The sequence below is a fragment of the Zootoca vivipara genome, chromosome 16 (assembly GCF_963506605.1).
Source record: "Zootoca vivipara chromosome 16, rZooViv1.1, whole genome shotgun sequence".
Classification (NCBI taxonomy): Eukaryota; Metazoa; Chordata; class Lepidosauria; order Squamata; family Lacertidae; genus Zootoca; species Zootoca vivipara.
In genome coordinates, this window is record NC_083291.1 from 15,136,569 (window position 1) to 15,150,970 (window position 14,402).

Below are 14,402 nucleotides of genomic sequence, written 5' to 3' on the forward strand. Positions count from 1 at the left end.
GTGAGAGGCTGAGTGTCACAGTCTGAGTGCAGGCTCAAATAGAGAGGAGTCAGAGAGTGGCCCCACTACCCACCAGCAGGACAGTCCCAGGCCTGCTGACTTGCCTCCCCCTCTGACACCCTGACCGAGCAGAGTCCTGCACATTGCTGAGCAACAGGCCAGACAGGCCCAGAGGAGGAGCTCGCCACTCGATGCAGCCTTTGTCTTCTTGGGAGGGATCCCAAGACTAGAGGAAGGAAGGTGGAACTAGTGGCCAGTTTCATTAACCTCTCAGCTGGAGTAAGGTGAACCATAGTGTTGTTATTTTCTGTTAATAAAGAGCTAATTGCATCCTGTGCCTACCATGTGTGTGCCTGCCCTGTGTTTGACCAGGCTCCTTGACAGCTCCTTGACCCTCGGTGACCCTAATGACCCTGAGTGTAATGTGTCCTTGAACTCTGACCATGCCTTTTGCTTATATCTAGATGGCGGGTGCAGAGGGAGGTATGAGTTGGTGTTGAAACCACCCTACTGTGCCCCTCCTACTTTTGCCTCTGGCCTTGCCCACCACTGAAATGTGGTCCTCTGAATGTTGCTCAGAAAGGAATGTGGCCTTAGAGCCAAAACATTGGGAAACCTGCTGTAAATAGCTGGAGCAAGTCAGAGTAGGCGGTGCTCAGTGAAACGTCTCATTAGCCCAACTCTATAAAACTTTATATTATGGTTCTGTTCTTGCTCCCCAGCCTAACTCAGCAGTGTGGCTTATGTCCTCAAATCACCCCATTTGCAGAGGAAGGTCACTACTCTTTTTTTCAGAGTCCACTTCTGTGTCCATCCGCAAGCAACCTGACTGCTTGATTCAAGATAGGAAGGGCCAGAAAGCAGCTCAGTTCCTAAGTTCCTAATCATACAGTTCTAGCTCCTTGATGCCTTGCTCTGAGAGGTACAGTGAAGAGCACATGCCAAGTGATGCTCTGCGCCCTGCATGATATATGGACAGCAGGTAGCAAATAGAGGGATGACCCGGAAGAGTCAAGAGGGAGCAAATTAAGCACTAGCCTTGTGAGAGAAGTAGTGTGGACAATTTCAATGCAAATTATGCTGTACTTTATGAATGTGAATGCATTTTTCTAGGTTATAAATGCACCATTAGGAGTAGAAATATCCTTATAGCACAATGGCTTTTATTATTCAATAACTGCAGGCCTATTTTAATAGCTTTATAAGTTCATAGTAGTACCACTGACTCTTCTTCTGGGGTATTAAGTTGCTCTGCAGTCCTGGAGGACAAGAAGCCCAAGGAGTCAGCTAAAATGTATTGACGATTTTGGAGAAAAGCAACCATGTTAGGACACATCATCCTTTGGAGCTAAGAGGGAAATGGTGTGGGTTTTCTTTAATGGGCCACACAGGAGGAAAAGACGGGTTGCTTTAAAACCATGCCTCCATAGGTAAGGGTGCAGATGAAAGAAGTTAAAATTGCATCTTCAACTATGTTGATGGCCTGATGGCTGAAAAGCAGGAAGTAAATATACCCAACAAATAAACAGACATTTTTCAGTGCTGCAGCTGCCAATGGGGAATCCAGATAATTGCTTGTATAAAGTAAGGATGGGAAACTCATGGCCCTCCAGATGTTGTTGGACTCCAACTCCTATTAGCCCCAGCCAGCAAGGCCAATTGTCAGGGATGATGGGAACTGTAGTCCAGAAACATCTGGTGAGTCAAAGGTCCCATGCTTTAGCACACTGGCACAGTAGAGAGAGGATGAGATTTAGCACAGTCCATTCCCTCCTTTGCACGCAGGGAATGTTTTATGGGGAGGTGGCATTAAACCCCCCCCCCCCCCCCCGCGATCACTTACAGCAGCTGTCTAAAGTGGCACAGCCTCATCATGTTATTTCTGACACATGGTAGAAATATACAGAAAACAGCAGTGCTACAATTGAATGAATGCAATATAAATTCATTTCTTTCAAAAAGACATGGGGAAAGTTTCTCCCACATCAGCTGTGTCCAAGAATTGAAGCTCACTAACTTTGTCCATAATATCTCAATGGACATAATTGAGAATTAAGCTTCCCCCAATCTGTACAGCCCCATTCTGGGTTCCATTGAATAGCGATTGACAAAGAGACAAAACCCAGGAACTGACTTCTGCAAATATAATTTCTAACAGGTGCTGTGTTAAAAATGGTCAATGGTATTACATGTTCACATTATCCTGGGCCTCATGTGGCACTCAGGACAAGAGCTGGCCCAGGGACCATCAGCTAAGCAACACAAAATGGCAGACATCTGACAAGTGCGAACTGCTTCCCCTCTGGGAATTTGACACGAGGCAGACCACAATGTGTCACAAGCAGAGAGCAGGAGCAAATAAGAAACAGTGCATCAATTAAATGGCAGAGCCAAGGGTTCCAGGTAACTAATTCAGACTCTGCAGCAAGGGGAGGTGGGAGAACCCACATCTGTCCAGGTAACGGACTCCAACTCTCATCAGCCTGAGCCAACATAGCTAGTGCTCAGGGAGTATGGGAGCTGTAGTTCAGCCACATCTGGAGGGCCACGAGTCTCTCCCCTGCTCTGCAAAAAAAGCCCCTCCACACATCCCAGTGTGACCTAGAGGGGAAATGCACCTAATCAGTCTTACTCAAAGAACACCTTCCATTTTACCTTCCACCTGCCAAGTAACATCCTATCTCTATCTGTCCCTTAGTTCAGTTCCAAAACATTCATTTATCAGTAATGTATTGATGAGATGTTTATACAGGACACACACACACACACACGCACACTGCCCCAGGCCATTTTAACTACTTGCAGCCAAATTCTATACATGTTTACTTTGCAAGTATATCTGACTGATTAAATGGGGCTCACTTCCCAAGTAAATAAGCATAGGATTGCTGTCTCAGGCTACAATACTATGCACACTTGACTGGGAGTATGCCTGAGTAGATACATAGAGGATTGTATTGGTATGGTGTCTGTATGCCCTGGTCCTCCATCTAGATAGAAGAAAAACCCACAACAGCTTCATCACACTCTGAATTGCCTTTTCAGATGCAAGACTATTACCTGCAGTGAGCAAAATGAAGAGGAAAATGCAAGCTGTCACGGAGTGTAAGAAGATGGTGCCAACATTCATCACCTTTCCATGGACTTAAGACAGATGAGTCACATCCCCGACCTCTGATCTTAAATAGAAAGCAAAGTAACAGGGGAATTCCTCCAAAACCCATGGTTGGGCAATGCCAGCCAAAATGCCAAAGAATCCAAAGGCCTGGCATAGTGGCCTAGGACCTGGGAGACCAGTGATCAAATCCCCACTCAGCCATGAAGCTTATAGGTTAACCTTTAGCCAATCAGTGCCTCTCAACCTAACCTACCTCATAGAGATGTTGTGAGGATAAAATGAGGAAGTGGTTAAGTGTGTATGCCACTGAGCTCCTCAGAGGAAAGGTGAGATATAAATGCAAGAAGAGAATGTGGCAGACCTTTGAGTTTTCCAGAAAACTTCATTGATCATGATGTTACATAAATCAAGGGATGGGGGGAGAGGGGGGGCTGGCGGGAGGGGGAAAATATAAAGATGCCTTGAAGTTGCTTAGCTAAGTTAGACTTCTGTAGTGCCTTGAATGTTGAAAAGTGTATATAAATAAACAAATAATAGTCTAGCATCTCAAGTACGACTGTTCGTCTCACCCACCTCTGGGGTTGTGTGTATGTGTGTGGGGTGTGTGTTATTCAGGAATAAATGTGTGTGTTTAGTGTATGTTTATCTGCAGCATGCATATGTTTGCAGAAATGAGAGAGAATAAGAATGAGATTGAAGAATGCATCTACTCAAGCATTAAATGATCTGAAAGAAGTGGAGTAGTCACCACTGAGAACGCCGAGTTGTTTAACAGCTTCATGAGCTTTAAAACCACACAAGTCTCTCTCTATAGTGCACAGATGTTCAGGGTAAAGTTAAAACAAAACGGATCTCTCTCTGCGCCTGGGTGCTTAGATTTGGTGGGTATCCATCTGGATTCATCTCTGAGAACAAGCAAAGTCTCTAGGCAGAAACTTATGAGTGAATTAAAAGTTCATTTAGCATGAATTACAAAAACGTGGAACCAGGTGGGGAACATCTGCCGGCCTGATCCCAAGCGCCTTTGCCAAGTGGAGCTACCCTCTCAGTGGGAAGAAAACGGGGAAGGAAGACAAGACACCCAGAATAGCAAACGCTCACGCACAAGTGAGCGCTCTTTGATGAAAGACGGTTTTGTTGTGTGTGTTTTTTTGAACGCGGAAGTGTTGGGACCGTCTCTGCATAAAAGCAGTACTGTACTGTAGTAACCAGGCGCGCTGTCCGCGGTACTGAAATATCAAACTGTCCATTGTGCTGAAATTCGCAAACTGAAGCAGAACTTGCCTGAACTCACATTCTCCATTGGAACCGCCCCCCCCCTTCCCCTTCCCCTTTCGGAAGCTCTTAAATATGTATAGTGGCTCCGGGCCATTTTCCTTTCCCCCCCCTTCCCCTGCATCACTTTCCCCGGTACGCTCACAGAGGCTAGACCCCAGGCATCCCTTTTTCTCTCCCCACCCCAACGGCCCCCACCCCACAAATCCTCCACCGGTACCTACCAGGCTCTTTCTAGGGAACTCGTTGAGCACGATGCTGATCACGGGGATGTGCAGCGCGGTGGCGACGAAGTCCATCTCCAGCATCTCGCTTCTGCTCTGCGGGAAGGCGAGGATGGCCGAGACCCCTTGCACCACGACGGTGTGGCAGATGCTCTGCAGGAAGGAGACCGGGTCGTTGCTCCACGATGCGCTGGGCGAGGAGAAGGGGAAGAGAGGTAGATCGCCCAGCCCCGCCTCGATGGCCATCACCACCTCCAGGGACAGGTTGTAAGGCAGAAGCCCCTTGACACGGTTGAGGGTCTCCACCGCCGACAGCAGCGCCTCCCGGGGCAGCAGCGGAGGGAGACCCTCGTCGCCACTCCCGTTGCCCAAGGGCGCCCTGCTCCTCAAGCCGGTTCCCGCTCGCCACCTCCCTGGCGACCCTCCGGACCCCTTCCACTCAGCCGCCCGAGGCGCCTGCGGCTCGGCTTGGGGTCCGGCTGCCGCCTCTCGTTCTCCTTCTCTTCGAAGCGCAGTGCCATGGTGCGGTCCTGGTCCCCGGGCGTCCGCGCCGGCGGGGGAAGTGGCAGCCCAGGGCTGCAGGTGCGCCGCGCCGATCCTCACCGTGTGCCCGATCCGCTTGAGGATCTGGCAGGGCTGCGGGTGGCAGGAGGAAACGGGTACCCTGGCCAGCACCAGGGCGCAGGGCGGCAGCAGCAAAAGGCACACCCTGCTCAGGAGCCACCACACGCTCAGTCTCCACATCACGGGAGAAGAGCCCGGTGCCTTGCGCGCAAGGAGAAGCCCCCTTCTCCCCCGCTGGCTTGGCACCTCAGCCGCCGCCTCCTCCTCCTCCTGCGACGCTAGGCGCTCCTCTCCCAGCCCCTCGCCTTCCGCCAGCCATACAACTTGGACGGCTCGCCAGTAGCTCCGGGCGCCTTGCAGGCTCCTAAAGTCCACATCAGCCAGGGCGGGGAGAACACCGACGGGCAGCCGCCGCCTCCCGTCGACGGAGGCTTCGGATCCCCGCCTCGAAAGGGAGACCTTCTGCTGGCCGCGATCGTAGTCCTCCTCGCGCCTTCCACCCAACCCGACGACGCGCCCCAGGGCTTAGCAGGGGAGTCGCGAGAGCCACTCCATCCCGGGCGGATCGCCGCAGCCCTTTGGGGCGATCCCTTCTGGCGCCATGACTTGCGTCTGCTAGGAGGGAACAAGCGGGGAAGCCAGATCTCCAGATCGCCACGGAGGGAAGCAGACTCGGGATCCCAGCCTCCTGATCTGCCTCATCTCCCTTCGGTCACTTTCTTCTTCTTCTTCTTCTTCTTCTTCTTCTTCTTCTTCTTCTTCTTCTTCTTCTTCTTCTTCTTCTTCTTCTTCTTCTTCTTCTTCTTCTTCTTCTTCTTCTTCTTCTTCTTCTTCTTCTTCTTCTTCCCTCTCTTTCCCCCTCTCCAATGAGCTTCCCCTTCCCGCTTTGGAGGCTGTTGCGAAGAGGAGACCAAAGTTGCCCGGCGCGGAGGCTGAAGCCAGAGGCAGCCGCTCTCGCCGCTCTCCGCTTGTCCGAAGTGGCTCCAGTCGGTCGCTTGGCTGCGCTAAACTCCCACCGACTGGCTGACTGGCTGCCGAAGAAGGCTTTGGGGGAGGCGAGCAGGTAGCGCCTCGAGCGGGACAAGCTCCCCGCGAGGGATGTTGGGGGTTGTAGTCAACCCAGCCCGGGTGCTAGGAAGTGCCCACAGCTCCATGGCTTGGGGGAAAAACGCCTTGGCTCATCATCGGAGCCATAGTTTAGAAGGCTGCTTCCCCCCCCCCCTCTCCCCATCGTCACATGTCTAATATTTGATGAGCTAGAAGAGAGCTGGAAATCCCCAAGAAGGATGGGGCACACCCCTATTTCCCAAATAATTTCCTGAAACGTCTAGCCCAGTGTTTCCTGCATTGGTTGACACTGGCTCTCCAGGATTTCACACACAGCAATGAACCTGGAAAGCAGATGCTTAGATAGATAGATGATTGATTGATTGATAGATAGATAGATAGATGATAGATTAGATAGATAGATTTGTAGAGTTGTAAGAGACCACGAGGGTCATCTAGTCCCTTGCAATGCAGGAATCTTTCTACTGAGGTACAACAATCATACCCTCCAGCTATGGGTTGCACTCCCCATCCTATCTAACAGCTGCATGACAGGTAGAAAATAAACAGGTGCACTGTTCCCTCCATAAAAAGAAGGGGTGGGGAAAATCCACTCTTCAAACGAATATAAAAATAGACCTAACTGAAGATCAGACTGAAGGCTTATCAAGTCTAGAATTCTGTTGTCACACTGGTTGGCCAGATGCCTGTGGGAACCACATGGGATCGAGTTGGAAGGGACCTAGTCCAAGACCCTACAATGCAACAAATTGCAGCTGTCCCTTATCGGGAACAAACCTATGACCTTAGTGTTATTAGCACCATGCTCTAACCCAGTGTTTCCCAACCTTGTGCCTCCAGCTGTTTTCGGACTACAATTCCCATCATTCCTGACCACTGGTCTTGCTACCTAGGGATGATAGGAGTTGTAGTCCCAAAACATCTGGAGGCACAAGGTTGGGAAACACTGCTCTAACCAACTGAGCATGAGCACAAGAGCTTCCCAGTGAGAAAATCCAGTGAGAGCCCCTGTGGTGTAGTGATTAGGGCAGAGGTTTTCAACCTTTTTGAGTCCACAGCTCCCTTGACCAACTACATTCTTTTCATGGCACCCCTGTGGGGCTCAGAAGCCCAGTTATGTCACTCTTTGCCTTTTTCAAACACCCTCCCTTGTGGAGGGTTCCTCCAGCCTCCTCTCCCCTCTCCTTGGGAGTCCTTTAGGCAGCTGCAGCTTCTGCCCCTGGTCTCTGAGCACACCGCCACCCCTGTGCCACAAAGAGAGATGCCTCCTCACACTGGCCCTCAGGAGATTGAGAAGCAGCCTTGATCAGCCCCAGAGGCACCATTCGCCTGGAGAGCTTGTAGCCAGGGGTTGCTGCAACAAACAGCTGTGCAAGGCTTTGGGAGGCAGAGACACAAGAGGGCATCAGAAGAGGGAGAGAAGGAAAAGAGGGATAGAGGCCAGTGTTGCCTGTGGCCCTCCAGGGTGCCACGGCACACTGGTTGAAAATACTGGGTTAGAGTATTGGGCTAGGACATTGGAAAGCAGGGTTCTGGTCCCCACTCGGCTGCAAAGCTCATTTGGTGACCTTCGGCAAATCACTGTCTCTTGGCCTAACCTACCTCACAGGGTTGTTGTGAGGATAAAATGGAGAGGGGAGAACCGCTTATGTCACATTGAGTGCCTTGGAGGAAAGGTGGAATATAAACCAAGTGTATAAGAGCCCCAGCACATAGTATTTCTGGAAACAGGGGCAGACTTCGGTAATCTTTCATAGTATGGTGCCAAACGTGATCTCCTGTGTGGGGCCAAATTTTGGTGGCCCCAAATGGATCTTCTCAGTTAAGGATCTTCTCAGTTTTGCACCTCCTTGGCTCAGAGCCTGTGTAATGGAACTGCCCTAGATCCAGTGCTGCTGAAAATGTGCCTCTGATATTGAAAATGATGCTGCGGAATCATGACAAGTAGCGTTTTAGAGAAAAGGTGTTTAAGACATGCTAAAAAAATTCTGAAATTATGCAGGGCATGGAGAAAGAGGTTAGAGTTAAAGTCTCCCTCCCTCCCTATTGGGGACATCCGATGAAGCTGAATGTTGGAAGGTTCAGTATGGACAAAATAAAATATTTCTTGACACAGCACACAGTTAAACTATGCAATTCGTGCCCCCCCTCCCCCAAGATGTAGTGATGGCCGCAATTTGGATGGTTTTAAAAGATGTTTAGACAACATCTTGGGGTATAAGGCTACCAATGACTGCTAGCTCTGATTCCAAAGTCAAAGGATATCAGTTGCTTTTGTGTTCAGGTCCTGCATGGGGGCTTAGCCACTGTGAGAACAACATGCTGGATTAGTGGTATATTATTATTATTATTATTATTATTATTATTATTATTTTCTATATCACCCTTCACCCAAAGTTCACAGAGCAGTTTACAATATAAAAACACAAAGATGCATACCATAATAACAAACAAAAACACCAACAACAGTTTAAAAGGCAAGAGATTGTTTAATTAGCCATTATTTCTAGGTTATCTTTAAAATCTGTCATATTAAGAGTTGTTTTAAAAGAAAAGTGTGAAGTCATTTCTGTGTCATTTGCATGACCATCTCATTTTCAAGATATTAGTAAATGTAGACATGTGTGCAATGTTTGTTTCTTGGATTTTTCCAATGGCATAATGTTGTGGGTGATCGTTTAGCTAAGCATATATTTCTATGGAAATATATGAGTGTTATAAGGATGTCAGTATATTGATTTTATTAGTCGACTAGCTGGCCCTGCCACGCGTTGCTGTGGCTAATCCCTGTGACTGCCACCACCCTGTGTTGATCCATGACATATCCCCCCTCCCCCAGGCTTTCCCCTGTGATTTCCCCCAACCTGTCCTGTCCCAGACGTATCACGCCCCCTCTTCCCACCACCCCCGGGTCATCCCTTTTTGAGATTGGAATTATGACAACTTCCCCCTGCAATATAAAGTTTTGCTGTATCAGGAAAACGTGATCTATTTTGTGTTTATTTGTAGGATATATGTTGGGGTTTCTATTAAGCCAACCTGTAACCGGATTTTGGCACTGCTCCTGCTGCTATTAGAAGCTAAGTCATGGTTTGACTTACCATTATATGTGAAAACCCAGACTTATGGTTTGCCTTGTTCCAAACAATCCACAAACAGTAGGCAAGTTTTGTTTCCTTCTTTTGGTTTGCTTGGGAGATACAAAGCAAAAGTCCAGGTTGACATGTAAAACGTTTTTAGTAGTGCTGCACCAGAGGTAGTTTGAAGAGGCCTAGGGCTGTTGTGGAGGCGGTCTGGTTCGTGGGGGGTGGTGTTATCGGTGGCGGGATCCATGGGTGTGTGGATTGGTGTGATCTCCGGGGTGGAGGGTGGGTCTCAGGAGGTGGCGGGATCGCTGTGGGTGCGATCCATAGGGTGTGTGTGTGTGTGGAGTGGGCTTGCTCAGGGCGGGAGAGGGTCACGGGAGGTGGCGGGATCGGCGGGTGTGGGATCCGTGCTGTGTGTGTGTGGAGTGGGCTTGGTTGGTGGGGAGGGGGTCGCTGGTACGTGATCTCCTGAGTGGGCGCGGGTCCCTGGGGAGCGGCCTGGTCTCGGATCTCCGTGGCGGGCTTGGTTCCCTGAGGAGCGGCTTGGTCTCGGGGCGGTTTGCTCTCTGTTGGAGGCGCGGTCTCCGGGGCGTGAGGGATTGTGGGAGTATGTTTGTCCGTTGTTCGTTGAATGTCCACTGGAGGGCGCAATTTTTTTACCACAAATCCAGGTTTTTACCTGTGTTCGGTGTGTCAGCTGGTCAGTGTAAGTGCATGATTACCTGCTCACATGTGCCTCTGAGGTTGTGGCCAAATTTCAGGACGATCGGGTAAGTGCTTGTGGGAGAAAAGTGGGGAATAATACACATGCACCTTCACCATTTTTATATATATAGATTTGAGGTTTGCAAAGGCGATTCTTGGAAAATAAAATATAGCATTTTCCTACACAGCTGCTGTTATTTTTTTCCTGATTGCTTTTGCAGCTGGCTTGATCTCACTTGTTATTTCCAATCTTGCTTCATATCTTACATCTTATAAACATGGGAACTGATCCCTGAGTACAGCACAACCTCTCAACATATCATTTGTTCATAAATTTATTCATTCCAATGTATCAGCAGTCCTGCCATATGCTTAGAAACCTCCCAGGGCAGCCAAACCCCAATTAAAAAACATAAAATTGAATCCATATAATATAAGAAAATCAATTTGGAACGTAAACACCATCAATAACAATTACAAATCCCCCCAAATCCAACAGCAGGCTCTAATAAAAGACCTCACACCTGGAATAAAACACACTTTTCTTGTAATGCTCACATCACAAGAGCAATATGGATCTAGCTGATTTTTTTTTTAAAAAAGGACAAAACAAGCTGATGTGCTGAATCTCTCTTGGGAGGCAGTTCCATCATCAGGTTCCCACTAAAGGGTCCCACCCATTTTGTGGGCCAGCCTAAGATCTACCAATGCTGAACTTAGAGCAAGGCCCTGTATGATGACTTCCGTGCATTGGTTGTTTCATACAGGAGAAGGCATTCCCTGATACATCCTGTGTCAGGGACTGGGATGAAGAGGCAGAGGGATGGTGAGGATCTCTCCCCCCCCCCATCTCCTGTAGATGACAGGAGGGAGATAGACTGTTTTGAATTGCAGCCAAACAATGAGAAAGATAACAAGGTAGGGGCAGTTGAGCAGCCAAGCTACGCTGAATTGGGAGAATTAAGGGAGGAAGGAGAGCAGCCAGCGAAGACTTCAATAAACAGTGTGGAAGATCCTCCGTCCCCTAGGACACGACAGCCGTTGAAGGTACAAGAGCAACGTATGCAGCAGCATTTGGCAACTGGAGGCTTCTGGTGCTGTTGGGGAAGGGGAAGGGGAAGGGAGGAGGAGCCAGGGTGAGCAACTCCATCATGGAGTAAAGACTGGAATTCTTTGTTACCGCAGTGACTAAATAAATCATACTTAAACACTTTCTTGTTTTCTCCTGGCTCCTTGAAACCATCGGGAGGGGAGGGAGACATTCCTCAGGCCTGACATCCTGGGGTGAAGCTGATTCAAAGGCCAAAAACACCACCTTAAATTGTTCCTGGAAGCTCATTGGTGCTCTCATGCCCACACTCCTAAGTATTCAAAATACGACTTCACACTTGCAGTCTGAAGAGGTACAACCTCAGTCTACCACTTCAATGACATTTCTCCAATGAAAATAGGGATGTCCTATTTTTCATGCTGGCCACATGACTTGGAAGCTATACGCCGGCTCCCTCGGCCAATCATGCGAGATGAGCGTGCGACCCCAGAGTCGGTCATGGCTGGACCTAATGGTCAGGGGTCCCTTTACCCTTTACCTTTACCTTTTTATCTGGTGCCTCAGAACATAACCTGGCCATATCTGCTGCTTCCCAATCTTCTGTCCTCCTAACCCTAACCAGAACATTTTAGTTTGAATGAGACAAATGAAACAAGACTATACTGATAGGGAAATGCTGAATTCTGAGAGCACCTGAGGCAGATAAAATTCATCTGTTTAAGATATTTAGATTTTAAAGCTGCAGTCCTACCCCTTCAATGCTGCCTCTCTCAGCTGGCCTACAATGGTAGAGAGAAGTGTCCCTGGTGTGGGAGCTCTGGTGGAGGCTTCAGCTATGTACCAGCAGATGGACAGCGAAGGACCTTAGCTCAGTGGTAGACTATTCTGGGCACCACTATTTAAGAAGGTCGTCGAGAAGCTGGAACATGTGCAGAGGAGGGCAACCAAAGTTATCAAGGGACTGGAAACCAAGCCTTATGAGGAACAATTGAAGGAGCTGGGTATGTTTAGCCTAGAGAAAAGGAGACTGAGAGGAGATATGATAGCTATCTTCAAATATCTCAAGGGCTGCCATATGGAAGAGGGAACAAGCTTGTTTTCTGCTGCTCTGGAGGGTAGGACTCGAACCAATGGCTTCAAGTTACAAGAAAGGAGATTCCGACTCAACATCAGGAAGAACTTTCTGATTCTGACAGTAAGAGCTGTTTGACAGTGGAACAGTCTCCCTCGGGAGGTTGTGGACTCTCCTTCCTTGGAGGTTTTTAAGCAGAGGTTGGATGGCCGTCTATCATGGATGTGTTAGCTGAGATTCCTGCATTGCAGGAGGTTAGACTAGATGGCCCTTGGGGGTACATTCCAACTATACAATGATATGATTCTATTATCTCTTCTTAAAAGCCTGGTTGGATAAGTCGTCAGTAGGAACTGAAAATATAATAGAGATGATGCCTGTCTGATGTGTAATGGGAGGGAGTTCCAAAAGGTAGGTATCACCACACTAAAGTCTCAATTCCTACTTCTTTTGGAACAGACCTCCTGATGGAAGCCCTCTCTTGCAAATTGCAATGATCGATTGGTTTAAAAAGTGGTGAGATGACCTTTTCCCAGGGTTCCCTTGGGAGATAGAATAGATATTGTGAGGGACAGGGGATATCGCGAAGTCCCTCCCCTCCTGAGTTCAAGCCAATCACCGAGCACAGGGGAAAGCAGAGAGAGTTCCGATTCCAGTGGGGAAGCAGGAAGTCGTGTCCGAGGCTCAGGCAAGGTAGAGGAGCCAGGGTCCCAGGTGGGACAGGAAGGGGCGAATAAGGGGGGGAGACCCATCCCCCCAACGCCAGAACTACGCAGAAAGAGGAGGGGAAAGAGGATGGGTCTGCCAAAGCTTTTGTGTTGGAGAAAGACGCGCCAAAAGCCATTAGGAGGTTCTGAAACCGACTGATCACATCACTCCGTGTAAATAGCAATGACTTCAGCACTGTAAATACGCAGCACCAATAAAAGAATAAAATGCAGAGCTGCGTAGCGTCGTTACTCTGAAGTAGTCCACTCCGGCCACTGTGACAGCAACCTCCTAATCCTTTTTGGGCTACTTTGGAGTTGCCGGGATGAGCGTGTCAGAGGCGGAGAGATGGCGGCAGATCGCGGAGCAAGCCCAGCAAGAACTGCAGCAGCTGTCGCTGCAGGCGCAGGGGGAATTGAAGGCAGCTAAAGAAGAGACTAAGAAGGTCCAGGACGACCGGCTACAACTTGCGGAACAGGTGAGAGCGCTACAGGAAAGAGAGCAGGAATTAAGGGCGGTGGCGGTAGACCTCCAAAACAAGCTGGATGCAGAGAAAAACAAGGCAGGAGGGGCACCCCAAGTCCAAGTGCTGCCAGGAAGGAGAGCCGGGACGCTAGTAAGCAAGTTCAATGGAGACCCGAGGGAATATCAGGGCTTTGAGACTGAGATTGTGTATGCTCTTGAGCTGCACCACGCGGAGTTCCCTGATGATGAGCACAGGGTAGCGTTTATTGTGGAGCACCTTACCGGGGCAGCCAGGGAGTGGCTAAGACCGTTAATCGCAACAAAGAATCCTTGCATGAAGAATGTCAAACTATTTCTAGAAGGTTTGAAAACGATGTATTCGTCCGATAGTCATATGGACCAGACTAAGGAGGAACTTCATAATTTACGCCAAGGAAATATGACAGTTCGCGCGTATTGGGCGAAATTCACCATGCTGGTGCACAGATTGGGGTGGGAACTAGAGTCACCCCCAATGCAAGCGGCGTTCTACTTGGGGTTGCATGAGGAGGTGAAGGATGAGCTCTCGAGAGGTCCAAAGCCCAGTAATATGGATCAGCTGAGCAAAGCGGCTCTGGCGGTGGGGGTGAGACAGGAATCCCGGTGGAGCGACAAGCAAGCAACGCGCGCAAAGCGGGCTTGGTTCCCACGGTCGCAGGAGAAGCCACTCCCCCAACAACCCTTTCAAGCCACGCCTGGGGCCAGTCAGGACCAGGAACCCATGCAGATTGATAGCGCGCGCGCGCGGGCTTTTCAAACCCCAGCGGCGCCAAGACGCAAGGAAGGAAGGGGTGGGAATTGCTTTCTCTGCAACTCCCCCCAGCATCTCGTCAGAGACTGCCCACATCGCAGGGAGTGGCAAGGAAAGGCGGGAACGGTTGTGCCCTCCCCCACTGACGCAGCACCACAGCAGGGAAACGGGAAAGCCTGGCTGCAGGAGACAAGGGGCAGCAGCCAGGCACAGTCAGCAGACAACAGCCCCAGCCCACCCACCCGCACAGAGAGGAGCAGAGCCAGCCCACCCCTC

At 49.5% G+C, this 14,402-nt stretch overlaps 1 protein-coding gene across 1 annotated transcript in view; it reads right to left on the reverse strand.

Moving 5' to 3' along the window:
* GRIN3A (glutamate ionotropic receptor NMDA type subunit 3A) overlaps positions 1 to 5,361 on the reverse strand; it is a 101,609-nt gene extending 96,248 nt beyond the window's left edge. The window contains exon 1 of the mRNA XM_035141027.2: positions 4,618 to 5,361. Within this exon, the coding sequence (XP_034996918.2) occupies positions 4,618 to 5,361 (744 nt within the window). The remainder of the gene's footprint in view (positions 1 to 4,617) is intronic.
* Between the last annotated feature and the right edge of the window lie 9,041 nt (positions 5,362 to 14,402).